We start from the raw sequence: 21,396 nt of genomic DNA on the forward strand, positions 1-21,396 counted from the left end.
TCTTCCTCAAATTAAAATTTACGTGGAACATTCAATAATACATAATGACATACCTCGTCTCATTTGCATGGAACACGGTGGCCGAGTGGTTAAGGCGTTAGACTTAAGTTCTAATGGACGTAAGTCCTCATGGGTTCGAACCCCATCCGTGTTATTAATTTTCATATTTTTTGAGTTTGATTTTTTTTTTTTTTACACGCTTCCTCGGATTCAACCAATATTTTCAACCGCTCTTGGTACTTAATGTTGGTCCAGGGAGTAGAAAATCCTACTTCCGTCCCGTAACTGTATTTAGAAATTTATGTAAAAAGAAAGATTTACTTGAGTGGGATTCAAACAACAGCCTCCGGATTAAACATGCCACATTTTCTATAGGTTGTTGGTTCAAATCCAAACTCTAGTCAGTTTTTCTTTGATCAACCCCAAAAATCATTTAAAACCAGTCAGTTTCCATTGTGGTTTGTATCAGTTTCTGTGACAAAACCAGTTATTCCAATAGTCCTCATTAGCCTGCGACCCTTTGGTCAAACTGGTTTAGCAAACTTGGTTCTTTTAACTTTGAAAATTTAAACAGTGCTACAGCAAACAACACTCCTAAAACGTTCACCAATTTAACGCAAGCACATCTTCATTAAATGACGCTTTATTTTTCACAGGTCAGCCCTTCCCTAAAGCTCCAATTTATTTTAAACAAAATTAATGCATTTACAAAATTTCACAGGTATGCATAATTCTACTATTTCATTAATAAGTATGATTTGATATCATGTTTCTCATGTATGCTTAACCCAACCTCAACAAATAGCAAGACGTTCAACAATGGCTGTGTTTGATTTTCCGTGGAACATCATAGCTCATCAGAGATTACTTCCCAAACTTTCACTCCTTACATTTGACAAATCCGACATTTCTCCCAGCTGCTAGGTTTTGTTTCATTCAAACATCCAGTCTTCATGAAGTATTAAGTTAATCAAACTAGTCAGTGAAAACTCTATGGGAGACATTGGAACAATAGGTTTATGGAGTTACTTTAGCACAAAAATGAGCTAAGCACACAAAATGTTGCTTACCATAACAAGATTACCATCATAAACACCGTCTGTGACTGGTTTCCTGTAATGTTTGCTAAGCAGACAATGACAATTTTCTGCTTAGATCATAAGAAGTTCTGTGAAAGCACAAAAAGCAGAGAAGATGAATTTACAGACCTTTTCGCAAATACCTATTGTGCAAGCTGTCAAATTAGGTGCATGCTGGTCTAGCTAGCGATCAAACTTTATGGCTAGCTAGACCAGCATGCACTTCATTCAACTTCTCTGTCGTCTAACATGTCTAGCGCGTGCATATCAAGTATTTGCGATATTAAGGTCCATGTAAGTCTGCTGCCACCAAGTATAAGTAACACCCAAGTCTCCGTTTGAAATGCGTATTGTAAACATAGCTACATGTAAGATAATAAAGTAACACAAACCAATGTTAAATTTGTTGTTGTTTTGTTTACAGGGCCTAAATAAATATAGAACAAGTGTAGAAAAACTACATTTGATCCTTTTACAATGTTGCTCTGCAGAATTTTTTTTTCATTTTTCAAGCACTGCATAATAAAGAACAACTATATAACTAGGCCTAATGGTAACAGAGCCATGACATTGATATTGATCTCTCGTATTTTCTCTAGCAATTTGTTGGCAATGGGGTCTATTTTGTAAACAAACAATGTCAGAGGTCAAATTATTGATACAAAAACTCACCTCCTAGCATACATCAAAGACATGTTAGACTCATAACACACAGGGAAGAAAAAAAATCAACAAGAAAAACATCACATGAACTGTATAAAAAAAGTTTCTCGGTCCTGTATTTAAAAAACAAAAAAAAGACATCTAGCAAGTTTTAAAAATGGAAACATAAACCACTAAAAAGAACAACTTACGGCACAAAGCACTTTTAAGCTTTTTAAGTTTGTATGAAGGTTAGTCCAGAAATTCCTTGAGGTTTAAAATGATTGCAAATCTACTCTTGTTGGTAACCATTGGCAGGCTCAACGTCACCGTATCCTAAGTCTAGCTTTTCCTTCTTGATTTTAACCTCCTCCTCATCTTGAGGCACCTCTTCTTCATCGTCAGGTGGATACGACACCAGGCCAACATCCTCAGCTCCTTCAATCTTAACCTTGACATCTGGTGGTTCCTCATCTCCATAATCGGTACGATCACGTTCTCGCTTACGGTCACGTCCGCGATCCCTGTCACGTCTGTCCCGGTCTCGGTCACGGTCACCACGATCACCACGGTCACGATCCCTGTCGCGATCTCGCCTCCGTCGGTCACGGTCTTTGTCACGGTCCTTGTCACGGTCTCGTCCGCGGTCCCTGTCGCGATCTCTCTCAATGGCTTCTTGGAGGTCCTTGTCCTGGTCCTTGTCATCATTTTCTGCTTCGACGCCTTCTTTTTCAACGTCTCGTTCACCCTCTCGCTCTCGATCACGTTCCCGCCTGCGCCTTTCCCGATCACGGTCCCGGTCGCGATCACGATCTCGATCCCGATCACGGTCTCGATCACGGTCCCGCTCCCTGCGCTCTCTGTCACGATCCCGATCCCTATCACCTCTATCTCCCCTGTCGCCCCGATCTCCTCGATCCCCTCTGTCTCCTCGATCCCTTCTACCGCGGTCCATGTCTCTATCTCTATCGACACGCTCCCGGCGGCGCTCCCTGTCTCGATCATGGCTCCTGCTGCGATCTGGCCGTTCATGTCGATCTTTGTCTCGATCCTCTTCATCTCTGTTTAAAGACAATTCAAAGCTTTGGTCAGTTGAGCTTATAGCTTCACCATGCAGGCTTAAATAGTTAAAACTACAATACTCACCTGCAGGCTACAGAAACTGTTGTACATGTACCTGTACTTACAGTCAAAACAAAAAAGCACTTATTTTGGGTTGAATATGACCCGGAGATTTGTCATCATCATCATGTCGAGCGCCATCTAGAAGCTCGAGCCCATTATTGTAAACAAAAGCATTGGGGTCCAGTAGTCACACAGATGAAAAGGCAGAACTAAGTGTCTGGGACATGTGACATTTTTTTGGCGATGATATGAGAATGGTCTATATAAAAAAAAAAAAAATTAAAAAAAAAATTTGTAAGAGCAAAAAAGAAGTTGAATGCCCCACAAATTCTTTCCGTTTATAATACTTACTATACGCACATGTATACTTACTATACACACATGTACATGTATAATAACCAGGGTTTGCCATTAACTTGAGCCAGCGGGACTAGTTAGCTTTCATTTCTCTAGTCCATTAATTTGGATATGAATAGTCTAAATTTGAACTGAATATGTGACCAACTCTGTGAAAAAGAGTCAGATGTAGCCCAATATATTATTGAGTAATGGACAGTTTAATGTGGAAAATATTATTTTTCATTCATGTACTTTTTAAGATTTATATTTGCTTGGCAAACCTTTAAAACACTTATTTTTAGGCAACAAAGGTATGAATACAACAATTTTGTGATTATACTTTTTATAGTCTAATTTGTATCCTTTTGCACGAAATGGTAGTTTAAAACATCACTTTATTTGGAATTCGTTTTTAACAAAAAATGATATACTGGCTAATTTCAAATGGGGGTAACTCAGCAAAGCGGTACACCCCATAGCTTGGACATTATACCGAATAACTGCTACTGGTGTGTTCTTTCCAGCCACGCATATAAGTGAAAGTTTTAAACTGTCAACATCTCACTCATTTTCACAGAGCGGGTCACATAGATTATTAAGATTTTTTCAGCCGGACCTCGTGCAGTTAATTTTGACTGCTGCTCACGTGTTGTCCTTTGGATGGGACGTTAAGCCATTGTTCCCTGTGTGTTGTGTAATGCACATTACAGAACCCAGTGCACTTATCAAACATAGAAGGGGTCTGCCTTAAAGGAACACGTTGCCTTGGATCGGACGAGTTGGTCTATAAAAAGCGTTTGAAACCGTTTGTTATGAAATGCATATGGTTAGAAAGATGTTTTAAAAGTAGAATACAATGATCCACACAAGTAGCACTCAACATTGTACGGTTTTCATTTTACGTCGCGGACTAACACGGTCGGCCATTTATGGGAGTCAAGTTTTTGACCCCCATAAATGGCCGAACGTGTTTGTCGACGAGGTAACACGAAAACCACGCAATTTCGAGGCATATTTGTGTAGATCATTGTATTCTACTTTTACAACATCTTTCTAACCATACCGATTTTATAACAAACGGTTATTGAACGCTTTTCAAAGACCAACTCGACCGATCCAAGGCAACGTGTTCCTTTAATGATCCTGGTTTGATTGGCAGCATATTGCACCGCAGCACCTTGTTAACCATTACATGGTACTGTAACAGGAAGGGGCCTCTTACTTCAAAACGTACATGTAGCTCCCCCATAGCTTGCCTTGCAGGACAATACACTGAGCGCTTTGAAACGCAAGTGCGTTGTGCTATAAAGTGCTACATAATATATAAGCAGGCCTCAAATTTCACGCAGGCCTTAGAGGTCATGACCTCTGTTGCCCCTGGTCTTGGCCTTGGTGCCCCTTCAAAAGTTTCCCATAGACTTTAAGGATTTCCAATGGAAGTGCCCTTTGCAAAATGAGAATGGCCTTGCCCTTTCAAAGATAGAATTCCAGGCCTGTATAAAAAAACTATTATTTTTGCTTTAACTGGCATTTGGCCAGTGGACCACTGTTAACGCTGCTAATGCAAATGACTCACCTTGCAGCTGCTGCTTGTGAAGGTTCCTCCCTTCCAGAGTGACGGACATTGTTTTCAGGGCCACCTCGTCTAGTTCCTCCCAATCCACCACCTACCGATAAAAGAAAATACACACTCATCATTGTCAGACAACACAGACAATCGTCTAAGCATATGTTTTGGGTCATCATTTGTGATGCAATCAAGAAAAATTTGTAATTTCTCAAAACTTTCTTCAAAATCAGGCATCTTCTATTTGAATAGTGTTTTGACAACTATCAAAATGGAATTAATCAAGATTGGCTCAAATAATATTTTTTTGGTTTAATATGGCAAAAGTTTTATTTACGCAGAGCAACTGTTGCATCATAAAGACAAACACACAAAGACATAGGGAAATTTCCGCTTATGTTAAGCATGTGTTTCACATTTTGGCATGTGAATCTTGGCTTGTATGCGTGCATACTTCATGTTACTAAGCATTCTTCGCTTACACCGCAAGTGGAGAACAGTGATTGCAATCGCAGAATTCGGCAGAAAATTTGACCGTGCTGTACAGGGCGCTGTAAATGCAGAATACCGTGGTAAGCAGTCTTTGGAATTGTAACCAAGATTTATTTGGTTTTCTTTACCTAGTCTCCGTGGCAACCATCCTTTAACCGTCCCCTCTCTCATAACGTCCACCAAGACTCTTCTCCCATCAATCTTCTTGCCGTCAGCATACTTGTAGGCATCTACGGATTAAAGACAATTAAAAAGTCAGAGCATGACGCGAACGATGCCGAAACATGCAGACTACTGTCACAACAAAATCACAATATCACCTGCAAGGGTTGAAGGTCATTCGAGGTGTGTCAAAGGTCATATCACTTCTGATGACATCATGTCTCAAGCTTGGTGACACGAGAGAAGAGAAGCTTTCCGCATCTTGAAGTTTGACCGACATGTATACTTACAACTTTACCCTGTTATTTTTAAAGCTTTTTTTATTTTTTACAATGGAGGAAAGCCATTTAAGTTAATCCATTACGTACATCTGTAAACATGGGAGAACAGTTTGAGAAGTCTAGGAATCCAAGATTAAATTAGTTGACGATCCAATAGAAAATATAAGAGTGTATAAATTCTCAGTTTACATTTAAACCGCCCTCTGTTGCCAAAACACTGTACACGTCATGTTTCGCCGGGCAAAAAAAACGCGTAGTCATGGTAAGATTGTGTGTACTTTCTAGCTGGCTGCCAAATCACAAAGGTTTTGCCCGGCGGTATGCGCGCGAATCATGTTTTGGTTTTCAAGTGACGTCAGAGGTCACAACATCTATACATGTACCGTTAGAAACATCGAGCGACAACACTCCTCATTTTTCACATGGTTTAACCTGGGAGTATACTTTTTACTCTTAAAAGTCTGAAATTTCAAAATAAGGATCTTAAACTTTAAACCAACGCTCAGGAAAAATTAAACTGCAGATACAAGGGCTTTAAATAGTTTGATGATGAGCAGTGAGGTCCTTGGTGGCAGTAGATGAAGCCTTTCCATTGAAGGATTGACAATGTCTGCTCTCACCAAGCTTCCCCCTTCATCAGGACCTTTTCATTACCAAAGCTCCAGCATTGGCTCTGGCTGAAGCTCTAGCTTAGGCTCTGGCAAGCCAGAGCCAAAGTTTCCAAAATAGGCTATTACTCATACACAGATCACTCACCACATATTTCTCCATGTTATGATAAATGATCAATATATAATCAAGTTTTCTGAACATCCCCAACCCAGCTGGGACCAATTTCATAAAGCCTTTACACACAAAACATTGCTGAACAAAGACAAACCATGCTCAGCAAAGACAAACCATGCTCAGCAAAGCAATTTTCTAAGAATTGTTTTTTTGCCCAACAGACTTTATCAAATTGGCCCCCCCCCCCATTTGCACAGTTTCATACCTACTCATGTGCAAGAACAATGGGATTACCAGCTATACAAGAAATACACAAAAACTTATACATGTAAGGACAAATGTTACCAATACTATTGTTAACCATTTCTGCTGCCGGCATAGATAGTAATATTTTACGCAAATGGGCTTACCACCCCAGCTAAGCTTTGTCACAGAATAACTAACAACTAACATTACCACAATGACTACCTTACAGGTCACAATAACCAACCTGCATCCATGTTAGAAACTCACCGTTAAAACTTACAAAAGGTTTGACGGAAGATATCTTATTGTCACCAAAATCAACTTTCTGTCCCTCGTGTTGAATATTTTACAAGAGAGAATGTTTGGGCTTACCAAACCCAGTGAAAATCACACCACTGAAAAACGTAAAATTGAAGAAAAAAAAAAATAACCAATACACAGAGACCACTATACAAGTACCTGTTTCCGCGAGAGTAAAAGTAAAAAAAAAAAGAAAAAAAAAAGATGAATAAACAGTCGGCCAACAAACTCAAGAACTCACACTCCCCGTCCATAACTTCTTCATTACCTTAAGTCCTGATTACCGCAATATTGTAATCGGGCTTGCACTTTTCCTCTGTGTTTGAAGTTCTTTACAGACATGTTGACAGTTGACACCAAGTTGGGCTTACCGACCCACCATCATTTCAGACTTTAAAACCAGCTTACCCCGACCCTCACCCTTCCCCTGAACAGCAAAACAAAATAAGTTGGTTGCTTACTCTGCTCCCTACAACTATTGTTGAACACCATATGCATCGTTGACTCCACCAAAAACTTACAAAACTCAAAAGAACCCAGGTTCCACTTCAGCTGTGCGCGGTCCATCAACTTTGGGCTTACCAAACCCGACGACAACAATCACTTACATGTACGCTTTACATCAGCTAACAGTGTTTGTAAGTCAATCAAATAGGCAAAACATGCTTCTAGTTCTTAAGAGCAAATCACTTACGTAAAGAGGGGACATCGTCGAAACCTCCAAACAGGAAAAGACAAATGCAGTCAAATCTTTCCAGTAAAGTACTTCCAAGATGTTCAACAAATCATGGGCTTACCAACCCGGAAAATTTACAAAACTGAGTTTTACAGCACAGGCCTTACCAGCCTGTCATCGGTATGATTATTAGAAATTGTTTTGTAACAAAGTACATGTATTAGGTCTTGTCCAGAACTAAGATCTTTAAACAATTTTACATTAAAAAAAAGACTTCAAAAAAAAGTTAATGTGCATTCTTTGGTAAAACTTTTCTAATTCTATTTTAGTTTTAAAAGTGCAGTTTCTTTTCGTAATTGAAAGCAAAATTCAAAATGCATAGCTTGACACCAATTTCTGAATATAAAAAAAAACCAAAGACACGAATTTACCTGGCACCTTACCAAGTCTTGCCAAAACACATCACACGCCGAGCCATCAAGATGGGAACAAGGTTGACACATTCCAGGTATGAGGTTGTGACGCTGGGTAACTTACCCGGAACATGACACATACCAGGGGTCCAACAGTTTGGGCACAAGAATTAACAGAGTTTTTAAAACGTTTGAGCTACTTAGCCGAAGACTTAAAACATAAAATGATTGGGACAACTACTTGTTGTTTTAGTTTTTTCCGGTCAATGTAATGCTGATTCAAAAATCAAATTATCAAGAAAGATACAATAAAAGTCACCAGTGAAAGTTTCAGTTGAATAAAGTGACTACTTGTTGAGAAAACGGCAACAAAAAGTGGCACAGTATTTTTTTTACCACAAACGCCAAATCCATGTACATGTTAGTGGTTTGTAGTTGTTATTTTACAGGATCAAACAAAGAGTTACCGCTGGACTCCTGGTATGGTCTGCACTTCTTACTTTTTAATTCCTTACTTTTGTTTATGATTTCTGATGTCTGTCTGTTATTGTGATATGCTTTAGAAGTCTCATCAATGCATGCATTATTGTTTGGTTTATTTATATATAAACAAATTAAAAAAGGATTTGTGATTCCACTGCAGAAATTGGGTTAAAAAAACTCAGAATTGTAGTTCAATGTTTGCTCTTCTACAGTACAGTAAGTATGTCTTCTAAGACGTTTAACATTTTGGTGTCTTGTGACTTTGTGATAGAAAGTTTTTACTGTATGGTTGTTAAAAGCAAACTCCCTTCCCCCTTCTATACCCACCCCTTCCCCATTGGCCCTTTGGGTATGTCTGTGTGTTGAATATGGGGAGGCCAGTGTACCGCTTACCATATCATATACAAACCAAAATCCATGAATAGGATTAATGACTAGGCTTAGAGACAGCAAGGCTGAGGCTTTGTCATGCCAGGCCGACTGACTGAGTGGGGGCAGCACACTATGTGTGGCTGTATTGAAAGGGTGACAAAAAGATACAGTTACGTCAGTGTGTGGTATTGGCAATAAGGCTAGATTACAGTTGGGTAACTTGAGTTACCCTTAAATACATGTAATTCCCTATAACAGTTTAGTTTCTAGAAATTACGAACTACTCCTAAATACAGTAACTTTGGTAAACAAATACCAAACTCCTTGTCCGTACATGTGTAAGGCCTATAACCCTCATGACACAAATGCATGAAAAGACCCTTCCCATGAAATATTTTGTAAATTGCACATCATCGCAGGTGCACACTAACTGCACTACTGCTGGGCAAAATGAGGGGACATCCTGCTTTTTGTATGGGGGTTGAAGGTGGCATGAAACTTACACATTTTTTCTTCAGCCTAGTGCACAATTCTTGCCATAGTGTCGGTGGCCATGTGTGAAAATAGTTAGCATATTTCATGGGAAGGACTAATTCAGAACATTTTGTTTTTACCCTTTGAGCTGTGTACAAGTCGAGACTCTTTTGGGTTTCTTTTGCAAACGAGTGATAGTCACATGTGATGCTTGAAGGCACCGCACACATTTGGTAATTGTCAAAGACCAGTATATTCTCACTTGGTGTATTTCAACACAAATAAAATAACAAATCGGTAAAATTTTGAACTCAATTGGTCATCAAAGTTGCAAGAGAATAATGAAAGAAAAAACACCATAATGCATACATTTGTGTGCTTTCAGATGCATAATAAAAGGCTTCAGGCCTGAAGTCTTTTAATATTTGAGTGAGGAATTACCTCTTTCTCAAAAACTATAATACTTCAGAGGGAGACTTTTCTCAAAAAGTTTGAAACTATCAACAGCTCTCCATTGCTTGTTACCAAACAAGTATGTTATGCTAACAATTGTTTTGAGTAATTACCAATTAGAGTCCAGTACCTTTAATGCCAAAACCAGGCACTTCCTGTCAGAACTTAAAACTGGGTTTACTTGCTTTCCAAAAAGATTAGAAAAAAAAAAAAGAGAACAAAAATCTATAGGACCAAATCCATATTCACGATGTCACATCGATCACTTATCATGGCCAATGTTTTCGTTGTTCTAAATGTTCATGCTAACTGAGAAGTGACTGATTCTGGCTACACATTGGTCAGTAGACCTCTTGCGTTTTGGCATCCATTGCTGAAGTCAAATAACGCAAATGTGCAAGCGTGTACATGCCATGCACAACTCTCAGCCAATGAAAGTTCCTTCTTTGACCTCAGTGAAGGCGCTGTTTGCGCTTGTTGCATCATGTGCAAGGGGTCTACAGAATTGTTCTTCATTCTGGGGAACACTGACAACGACAGTGAAGGTTATGGCCAGCATTAAGCTCAATATCTAAAACAGCGTCTGCAAAGTTTACACCAATCTGTGGTGGATCCAGCATACAGGGATGTCAAAGATCATCTAAAGGTCATTGGTAATATTTACAGATACACCGTATACAAACCTATCTCTGCTTACCATAGGAACACTCTTACAGGTACCAGCTTAAGTTTTGGTATGTCAGTTAAAACGAAACACTGTCTTTAAATGAAATAGACTCTTTGCGATTCGCGTTTTTTTAAATTGCTTGTTGTATTTCATATAGAGCAAAGATATCCCTTTTTTGGTGTGCACAGAACCTCCCTAACTAGAGATTCATTCTGGAATTGAGCCGATACTTTTGCACTGAAAACTTGTTTTAGTTAATAAAATCCCTGAACAAAATTTTTAAAAATAGGAGACAGCAGTTTCAAGACCTATATTTATCTTGAAACTGCAGTTTCAAAACAACCCTTATTAGTGTTTAAATGACTATAAAATTGAGCATCCAAAATGTATCTACGAATCCCGTACCAACACCCAGTCTGAAATATTATTAATTCAATATTTGTGTGACAGTCTACGGAATCAAATGCAAGGAGCATTCCTGCCTGTTCTAGGCTAATGCCTCTCAAGATGAGAAAACAGAACTTGCCAAAGGAGTTTAACATCATTCCCTAACAAATTTTTGGGTTTGTATACACTCAGCGCCTTGAGTATCTTGAGTACCTTGTTTGGTAGATACGTGCGCTATATAAGACTTTGATAATATTATTATAATTATTAAACATATAAGAATTTACTAGAGAGGAACTAGAACTTGCGACCTTTGGATTAACATGCCGGTGGACTACCATTTGAGCTTATCAAGCCCTTTTGTTAGCGGTCTCTCCCTAGTCATCTATCTTTTTTAAAGAATTTAAGAAATTTGTGACTAGCAACAAACCCATACAGACGGGTCCGAACACATGTTAAAATTCCATTTTGTCATTTCAGTGGAAAAACATTTGTCTCTGGATTTTGCCAAAACATTGCATCTCGCACATAAAAGCTTGGTGCAACAATGTCAAATCTCGGTCTGCACATATGCACTTCCTAAGTTTGGACTAGTCCTTACTCTTTGTGAGATCAGGACTAGTCCTTACTCTTTGTGAGATTGAAGTAGCCCATAAGGATTCATGCTCGAGTTTAATACCACAAGCGCCCTCTAGTTCTATTCAATAACAGTAGGGTCAAGACTCGCTGTATTCAAGTTATCTGGACGATACCATTGTTTACTGGAGGGAGGGGATTTGGTACTTACTGTGCATGTCTCTCTCGTGTTCATACTCTATAAATGCGTATCCTCTTGGCTTGCCAGTTTTCTTGTCATGAACAACGTGGATCTGGTGACAAATCAGGGGGTGAGAGTCATTGATTGGAAAAATGTCTAAAACTAGAATCCAAATGGTAAGCCCCGTTCATACTTCCCACGAATGCGAAGCAAATTTTGCAGCGATTCTTTCGCAGACGTTGAGTACAAGTCAATAATTTGTTGCAAATTTGTGGCGTTAAGATTCGTATCGCGTTCGCATGCGCAGCAAGTATGAACCGGGCTTAAGCGGCAGGTTGACAGGATTGATATTGTAAGCTTTTGTAGGCCTGTGAATGGGCCATTGAAAACAAAAAAAAAACTCATTATTGATTCACATCAATGATAAACAATGTTCTTGTTACTTCTCTCTGTAAGCCACACAAGCTGTATTTACATACATGTAGGTAACGACAAGAAGCATCAAGGTGTTTCTGTACCTAGCGTTTACTACAGAGTAGAGTATGAGCCACTCAACCCTGTGAAATCACCAGGAAAGCATTCAGTTAAATTTTATTTATAATGGCCTAATTTTTTCACCCAAAGACATTTTTTCAAAACATTATTTCTCTGAGTGAATTTCGTCAGATTAACAGAGATTTTACAGGCCTGTTTTCGTTACCCCTTGAGTTAAAGGTTGCAAGTAAATGTAGCTTCCCAAGACAGTACTATAAGAACTCAATCAAAGAGCAGGATAGATAAGAGATGAGAGAACCTTTGACTTATACTGAGCAAAAGTGAAAAACTCAGCAAAGTTCAAGTTGACTGGTTGAGACCAAAAGAAAGGTTGTGAAGTTTAACCTTTGGGTGCCTTGACCGCACCCATTGTTTTTAGCCTTCTTATTTACAATTTGTTAAAAAAAATAGTAACTGTTACAGAATATTTTGTTACAGGGCACTGCTAGGGTTAACATTGAAAGGAAAACTTTATGTCCAAAACAACATACCATCTTGATAGGTCCGTAGGATTCAAACTCACGACGAAGCTTAGACTCTGATGTGTCGTAGTTCTGCGAACGAAAGAAAAAGTTATAAAATTTAACAACTGAGCAACTGCCAGGCAAACAAAGTTCTAACCCACAGCCTGGGATTGTAGTCTTGAAAAACAGACGAGGTCACTTGAGAAATATAACACTCTACATTGTATGAGAGCATTAGGAACTTAACATGAACGGGGCACTGAAGCAAAGAAAGGCGCAGTCTCTGCAACACATGGTACATCAATCATCATAGCAGTGTCTCCCCATGCACAAGATAGCGTATCCTATTGATACATGCGAGTTTCGAGCCCATACATGCCTATTAGAGCAGACAACACACGCAAACAAAAGGTTTTTTTTTTGGAGGGGGGGGCCTTGAGATCACATTCACAAAAATCATCAAGATAACTCTTATTTATAATGTCCCAAAATGCATAGTAGGACTTTAATAACCAAAGATATACACCGAAACAATCAGCAGTAGTCCCAGCCAATTTTCTATACCTTTCGCCCGGGTAGTAGTTAAAAAACAGGACTCAGAACTGAGAAGTCTCACGAACAACCGATAAATATAATATCCGCGGTAGTAGAATAAAGAAAGACAAACTCTACCTGGCAAGTAGATACACACATGGTGTTACCGCAAACCAAATATATAATATAATTTATTAAACATTATTCATACTTGGAGCCATATAGGTCTTAAAAAGTGTGGACAGGTTTGTTTAAAAAAAAAATCAAGATTTCTTTTTTTGTATGCCTAAAATACTTACAACCCTCGCGATGAAAAGCGTCTTGAATGGGTCTCCGATAGTGGCTGCTGCAGGCTCCCCTGTATAAACAAAGAAAACATTGAATCAGGAATTGCTGGCTAAGGCTACGACTGTTGCTAAGAGTGTTACTAAGGATGTCCTATACTCCAATGCTACTGACACGTAAGTATTGAAAGATCAACTGTTGCAGTCGTTCAGAATTTTTCTGGAGTGCCTTGGTTTCAGATGCTGTTCTTGTTATGAGCCAAACCTACTTGCAGGGCTGTATGCTTCATTTTTGAAAGGGCAAGGGCACCAAGGCATTTTCGTCTTGGTAAAGGGCACCCTATGAGGAAATTGCAAATTTGTACTAGAGCATTTCAAGGGCACCAAGGCAATGACCAGGGGAAACAGAGGCAATCGCCTTTGTTGCCCCCGTGAAATATCAGCCTGTACTTGTTCTGTTAAGTTTGCCTGTCTGAAACCAATATTGTTTTGGGTCTACATAAAGTCGATCCTAATCTTTTTGGTTCGCCGCAACTCTGGCGCGCCTGACTGACACGGGTGTTACATGTAAGTGTTCTTGTTACTTCTTTCTTTGAACCACACGAGCTGTATTTAAATACATGTACGTAAGAACAAGAAGCATCAAGGTGTTTCTGTACCTAGCGTTTACTACAGAGTAGAATATTAGCCACTCAACCCTGTGAAATCACCAGGAAAGCATTCATGTATGCGTCACTTGATCAATGTTTAAGTTGCATGGCCTAATTTTTCCAATGAAAGTCATTTTTTCAAAGAATTATTTCTCTGTATCTGTTTCAAATTGAAATATGCTAAAAAATTGGATATGATCTTTGACTAACCTAGAATTTTATACCTATCCGGAATGCTTCATCATATCTTGAACAGTTTGAGAAACTCCTTGAAACCCATTAAGTTTTTATTTCTGTTTTGTTGTTCACATCATTTCGGATCCTTTAAAGGCCCTTCATAAAATCCAGTTATTTTTTTTAACATACTTGTTAATGAAGCAGACAAAAGAACAAGTAAAACTGCTTATACGTGGAGTCTCTCCTTTTTTAAACCTAAAAGAGATATCATCAGTGAATAAGCCCAAGTGTGATTGGATAAAAAAACGTGACAAATATGAACCTTAATGTCTTATTTTTTTAATTCCAACTTACAGTCTGTGATTGCGGCTTCTGCCTTTGCTCTGTGAGCTTCTTCCTTCTCTTTTCTTTTTCTGTCCTTCTTCTCCTCTTTAGTTTCCACACGGGTTGGAGGAGGTGTGTCTTTTGGATCCTGCGCAATCGTGAGTAAAATTCAGACTCCGTAAAAATTAGAACAGGTGTTCACATTCACAACTTAGAATCAAGCTTACTGATACTGTCAGTAAGTTGAATACATTTGGGGTATGTCACAACTCTATAAAACAAGCGCCACCATGTTTGTGTGCACTCCTATTCAAATGCTTTATTGTAGAAAACTAGTTTTGCCGATCCAACTATTTGCCGTCAACTCGCTTGTGTCATTAGCTTTGACCCAAGACGTCCGTGATCAATTCAAACTAAGCACAGTACATAATTCAATATTGATATCGATCATTGACGTCTTGGGCCAAGACTATTCCAAATGCAAGAAAGCGCCTTCTGTTGTACAAGCTCTGTGAAAAAGCAAGATGGCAGCCAACGGCTTCACTAATTAGAGATAATTTTGTTCACAAGCAAAAAACTCACATTTTTATAACCGAAATGTAACATAAAAAGTATGAACATTCTCTTTAAAGGGTCTATGTAATTTTTCGTAACACAAAACACAATGTCCACAGATTTACATTAAACTTACAGTTTGAAGATTATGATAGTAGAAAGCTTTCTTTGAAATTTTACTTACTGAGGTGCTGTAGTTTTTGGGAAATGAGTCAAACAATCAATTTTCGTCTCAGTTTTAGCATGTAAAAATGTATTTAAAACCAGTTATGCTATGGTTTTGGTATAATATCATAACTGGTTAATGGAATTTTACATGCTAAAATAATTTTCGTCTTCCTGAGATGAAAATTATTTTGTGACTTGTTTTACTATTTCTCAAAAACTACACAACCTCAGTTAGTAATATTTGAAGGGAAGCTTTCCACTATCATTATCTTCAAACCCTGTAAGTTTATTGTAAATCTGTGGACATTTTTAAAAAGTACCCGAATCCTTTAATAAAGGAGTCAGTTAACTCTTTACAGTAATACAGTTGAACTATACCTACAGTGGTGATCTCGAGGCAGTACCCCAAAAACATTCGAGCGAGACGAGCGAGGTCGAGTTTTATCGAGTTTTAAGGAGGGCAAATTTTACCCCTCGAAAAGTCAAATCCCTCGCACGCAAACGCACGCAAGCCACACGATCCACGTAGCTGTAGAAACTACTGGGAAGCGAGGGGTTTCGAGGAGTCTTCGAGGATCACTGACCCGTAAAGACAAACGTTGATCTCTGATTGAAAAATAACACCCAATTGAAGACGGTGCCATACAGCTTCTCTGGGGGGCCTACACAGAAAGGGTTTTGAAATGTGTAACACATCTTTGTTACAAAAACGAATGTATTACATTTCCATATTGACAGAACAGGTTTATTTCCCATCCTAGGTTTATGCCCCGTCCCAGGTTTATTTCCCGTCCCAGGTTTATTCTCGTCCTGGGTTTATTTTCCGTCCCGGGTTTATTCCCGTCCCAGGTTTATTCCCTTCCTAGGTTTATTTCCCTTCCTTTTTTTTATCCCTTAGCATTTCCCCGTACCAAGTTTATTTCCCCGACCCAGTTTATTTCCACTTCGGTTTTTTTCTCGGTCCCGTAATAATTATTTCGCCGTCCTGGTTTGTTTTCCCTTTTTTCTGTCCCTTAATATTTCCATGTCCCGGGTTTATTTCCCGTCTCGGGTTTATTCCCGTCCTAGGTTTATTTCCCGTCCTAGGTTTATTCCCGTCCTAGGTTTATTTCCCGTCCTAGGTTTATTCCCTCTCCTAGGTTTATTTCCCGTCCTAGGTTTATTTCCCGTCCTAGGTTTATTTCCCGTCCTAGATTTATTTCCCGTCCTAGTTTTATTTCCCGTCTCGGGTTTATTCCCGCCCTAGGTTTATTTTCACGTCCTAGGTTTATTTCCCGTCCTAGGTTTATTTCCCGTCCTAGGTTTATTCCCGTCCTAGGTTTATTTCCCTTTCCTTTTTTTTCTCCCTAAGCATCTCCCCGTCCCAGGTTTATTTCCACTTCCAGTTTTTTTTTCTCGTCCCGTAATAATTATTTCGCCGTCCTGGGTTGTTTCCCCTGTTTTCTTTGTCCCTTAATATTTCCCCGTCCCAGGTATATTTCCCCGTCTCCAAGTTTATTCCCGTCCTATGTTTATTTCACAGTACCAGGTTCATTTCCCCGTCCCAGGTTTATTCCCCGTCCTATGGTTTATTTTCCCTTCCCGTTTTTTTTTTCTCCCCAAGCATTTTCCCGTCCCAGGTTTATTTCCCGTCCATTAGGTTTATTTCCCTCTCCTGTTTTTTTTTTTCTCCCTAAGCATCTCCCCGTCCCGGGTTTATTCCCCCGCCAGGTTTATTCCCGTCCTAGGTTTATTTCCGTCCTAGGTTTATTTCCCCGTCCTAGGTTTATTCCCGTCCAAGGTTTACTTCCCCTTCCCGTTTTTGTTCTCCCCCCCCCCCCCGTAATATTCCCCCTCCCTTCCGTCTCCCAGGTTAATTCCTACTATACCCAGTTTTTTTTCTCCCCTAGTATTGCACCATCCCAACCAGCAGAGTCTCAGCAATAAGTGTGGTCAAAAAATGTGGGCAGGCTGCGTACAAAGCAAAAAATGTCGAAGTGTTGTTATACTTTGTATCAAGTTACAACAAATGTAACATGTTGTATAAGAACCCCAGTATAATTGCGGCACATCTAAGGGGATTTTTTTTTTTTTTTTTTCCCTTTGATGTCACTCAGGAGTTGTTGCATGGGGCATTTTGGTGTATTTTGGGTAGATAAATAGATTGAAACAACCCAGGATGGGAAAACAAAAAACTGGGAAGGGGAAATAACCCTTGGGGTGGGGAGGCATGGGGATATTAATCGACTGAGAAAAACATGGGAAGAACAAATAAAACATGGGACGGGGAAATGAACATGGACGAGGAAATATTAAAGAACAGGGAAAATATTAATCGACTGAGCGTAAATGGGAAGAAAAAATACACCTGGGAGGGGAAAGGAGCTCTTTTTTATTTACAAATTGTCCCTATATTCTGTATTTTAATAATGTCGGCATTATATTTAACAAGTTGACCTCCCCTCTGTTTTATTTTTTCCCATTGTGTGATGTATTCAGTCTTTTAATAATGCCAGCCGGCATTCGAGTTTTGGGGAACATTTTTTAACAAGTTGATCTTCCCTCTATATATTTTGCCGTCGTGGGATAAATACAGTTCAAAACCTTTTTTATTTACAAAAAAAAACCTGTCTGTTTATTCGGATTCCGTCTGTTAATAATGTCGGCATTCGAGTATTGGGATCATTTTTTTAACACTGGGGAAGTTGAACTCCCCTGCCGTTGTGGGATAAATGCAGTTCAAAACTTTTTTATTATTACAAAAAATGTCCGTTTTCCGTCTGTTAACAATGCTGGCATTCGAATGTTATATTTTTGCCGTTTTGGGATAAACTGCAGTTCAAAACTTTTGTTTTGTTTAAAAAAAAATCCGTATTTCGTCATAAGAATGCCGGCATTTGAGTATTGGGGAACATTTGTTTTTACAAGTTAAAAATGTCCGACCTCCTCTGGTTGTATTTTTGCCATTTAGGGATAAACGCAGTTAACAATTGAAGAAGTTTCCCTATCGGGATTTTTTTTCTTTTTTGATCATCAGAACTGCGTTGTTGTAAGTACTTTATTTGGTATTTGAAAGCAGAGAGGCATTAACAGAACGCTGGCAACCAGTGCCTGGAAGTGTCTTAAAACCTTTCTGCTTGTGTCCTCTTTTACAATGTCAGACCCAGCAAGGAGCATCGCAGACAATGCACACATGAGGAGATGTTTAGTGAGGCGTAGGTCCGCCATTGTTTGGCAAATGTTGAGAGATCAGGCTTGTTTGGATGATTCAGCTAACTTGTTTACAAATGTTCACCAATACTCAAATTCCGGCATTATTAAAAGACGAATACGGACTTTTCTGTAATAAAAAGAAAAAAGGTCTTTTAAATGCATTTATCACACAACGGCAAAAATATAACAAAAGGATCGAATGCCGGCCAATATTAAAATACCGATATTCTTAATAATAATAAAAAAGTTGTTTACTGAATGTGTCCAACAACGGCAAAAATATACCAGAGGTAAGGTCAGACATTCTGAACTTATATTTAAAAAAAAATGTTCTTTTTCGAATTCGCTTCCCTCTTTTATTATTAGTCTGATATACAGTGAATACAAATTATTAAGGATATACCCCTGTAATATTTATTTTACTCAAAATGTTCCTTTCAAAACGTTTACCACATCGTGATGTTTACCGGTCGTCACCATGGCGCTGATTTTGCTCTTTAAAAAATATGGACTGTGGGACATGATAACAGCTGGACCTCAAAACCATTTAAATAATTGCCATGGATAAAAAAAATAAAAAAACGTGATGCTACCAAAGTCAGCCACTCCAGGCATCAAAATTCCCTTAGATGTGCCGCACTTGTAGCTACAATCGCAAAAGATACAAAATTGTTATACTATGTTGTAACTTGATACAAAGTATAACAATACTTCAACATTTTTGCTTTGTACGCCGCCACTGCTCCCTGTATTGATAGAGATTCCTTATCATTCCAGCCTTTTTATTATGTGCTGGCTGAGCGGACGTTCTGAGTTCCCAGTCAGGCAACTACGCTGAATCCGAGGTCAGATTTTACGCATGAACGCTCCTCGCAAGAGTGGAATCTATGGGACAAAATGATAGCCCTTGAATCTCCCTCGAACTCCCCCGTTCCTCGCTCGCACTCGCTCGCTCCACGCACGCAAAACTCGAGTGTGGTAAACGAGTTGCTTCGAGTGATTTGCGAGTACTCGTTCCTCGTATGGGTACTTCCTCGAAATCATCACTGTATTTCGTGGATTTTAAATGTATTGGAGGAGTTGACGGCGAGTTGATGGCATTAAGTGAGTTGATGGCAAGTAGTAGGACCCATTTTTGCGATGTTCAGACAACTCGTCCATTGGACAACTCGGCCGTTCGGACAACAGCTCAACTGACTTTTTTTTTCAACTGTCAGACAACTCAACTTAGGACCAAGACAAGTCGACGGATGGCCGTGACGGGGGCCTCAGCATGGGCGCGCACAGGGCCGGGAAAAGGGGGAGGGATAGGGTTAAGTTAAGGGTTAGGGTTTCGGTTAGGTTAGGATTTACAGGAAATTCGTGTAAACATGTCAGTAATGGAAGTCGACTGTTCAACCGTCGACTTCTCTTGGGCATCTGTTGAGTTGTCTCAAAGGCGAGTTGTCTGAACCGTCGAGTTGTCTGAACGATCGAGTTGTCTGAACGATCGAGTTGTCCGAACGGTCGAGTTGTCCGACGGACGAGTTGTCTGACATCCTTTTTTGCTGATGATGTAACTAAAGCGTTCATTCACCTTTAATACATTTAAATTTCCTTTTAAATCATTGTCAGTCAGTCGCTGACATTGGCTGACAAAAACGTGTTTGAATCAGTTGAGGAGAAAAAGTCAACTTCCTAAAAATGCTGAAAAACGTTTAAATAAAAACAAACATCATTTACTCCTTTAATTCAACCACTGACTTCTCATTTTGTAAACGAATAACAAAACTTTCCACTGTTCCTTTTTTTTCTTGCCACCGTGACCCCTTTTTCATATAATATAATAAATAAAAAAACATAATGGGGAAAAACGGCTCAGTTTGAGCAAAAAATGATGGCTCCTATATTCACAAATGGCTCAAAAGATTAGCTCCAAATGAGATGAGCCAGTAACCAGTGGAACTGCACCAACTGAAGGAGTCCGCATTTTTCCAGCAGTGAATAAAATTAAATTTAAAAAACTGAAAATATAATTTACTCAATTGAGAATATGATTAAAATTCCATTTGTAAATCAAGAGTGAAAGAGTGGTGGCAGAAAAACTTGCACTTTTGTACTGTTAAACTACCCTTCAACTCACCTCAAACAGACGAACATACTCCGACATTCCCATGTAGCCATCGTCTTTTTTCTCGTGCCGTAGTTTGTCGTTCGGCGGCATGAACCGCAACGGGTCGCGTGGGGCAAACAACGCCAACAAATTTGGTGGTAAATACTGCGTCATTTTTCAATAATTTTCGTCAGAATGGACAATCAAAATGACTGCAAAATAATCCTTACCTTTTCCTGACACTACAAAGTTACTTTAAATTTCATTATTTACGGGAAAAAATACCAACTTGTTATTTTAAAGTCATTTTCATTTACTGATTTTCTGAGGTCCTTTCTCCACTCAAGAGACGTGTGTAGTGTGGATGCGTGCAACAACCTCGTGCACTTTTCGTTTATAGACTCGTTGTACAGTACAATCTACATAGTTGAAATAGGGGACGAGCGAAAGTGTAGATGTCGAGATCGAGGTATTGTAAAGATATGAACCACAAGAGGGCACTGTTTACTATTTCCACGCGAACTTTTCTTTTTTTCACAAGAGGGCGATGGTTAATACATTTTGTATTTCCACACAATTTTCACAATAAATAAAGTATATGAAGGATAAAAAGCTTTGTAAACTTTTTATTATTGGCAAAATATTGCACTAAAAATCAATCTAACGAAAACAATAGCCAGAGAAGTAACGATGTCTTCAAATGGCCTTTAAATAGCTTGAACAAAAGTGTACCACACACTGCCTTGGGTATATTCCTGTGGTAATCCTCCCATGTTCAACC

The 21,396-nt window shown here is 39.1% G+C and overlaps 1 protein-coding gene and 1 non-coding gene across 2 annotated transcripts; one reads left to right on the forward strand and one right to left on the reverse strand.

The window, feature by feature from the left end:
* Positions 1–71: 71 nt before the first annotated feature.
* Positions 72–154, forward strand: Trnal-uaa (transfer RNA leucine (anticodon UAA)). Its single transcript has one exon. It is a non-coding gene; the product is annotated as a tRNA-Leu (tRNA).
* A 473-nt stretch (positions 155–627) lies between these two features.
* On the reverse strand, positions 628–20,988 carry LOC139946978 (uncharacterized). The gene is made up of 8 exons (XM_071944777.1): positions 20,646–20,988; positions 14,639–14,756; positions 13,473–13,531; positions 12,667–12,729; positions 11,672–11,753; positions 5,373–5,474; positions 4,762–4,852; positions 628–2,782 (listed from the first exon to the last, which is right to left on the reverse strand). Exons 1-8 carry the CDS (start codon positions 20,787–20,789, stop codon positions 2,014–2,016), a joined length of 1,428 nt encoding a protein of 475 aa, XP_071800878.1. The 5' UTR covers positions 20,790–20,988; the 3' UTR covers positions 628–2,013.
* Between the last annotated feature and the right edge of the window lie 408 nt (positions 20,989–21,396).

The sequence above is a fragment of the Asterias amurensis genome, chromosome 14, assembly GCF_032118995.1.
Source record: "Asterias amurensis chromosome 14, ASM3211899v1".
In the NCBI taxonomy this organism is placed as follows: Eukaryota; Metazoa; Echinodermata; class Asteroidea; order Forcipulatida; family Asteriidae; genus Asterias; species Asterias amurensis.

Bases quoted from the DNA above. Each gene is read 5' to 3' on its own strand.
- LOC139946978 (XM_071944777.1), bottom strand. From the start codon at position 20,789: ATGACGCAGTATTTACCACCAAATTTGTTGGCGTTGTTTGCCCCACGC. The intron at 5,475-11,671 runs GTAAGTACCAAA...TTTAATCCGTAG, and splicing joins ACACGAGAGAGACATGCACA to ATGCCTACAAGTATGCTGAC. The intron at 2,783-4,761 runs GTGAGTCATTTG...GTCTTTAAACAG, and splicing joins TCACAAGCAGCAGCTGCAAG to AGATGAAGAGGATCGAGACA.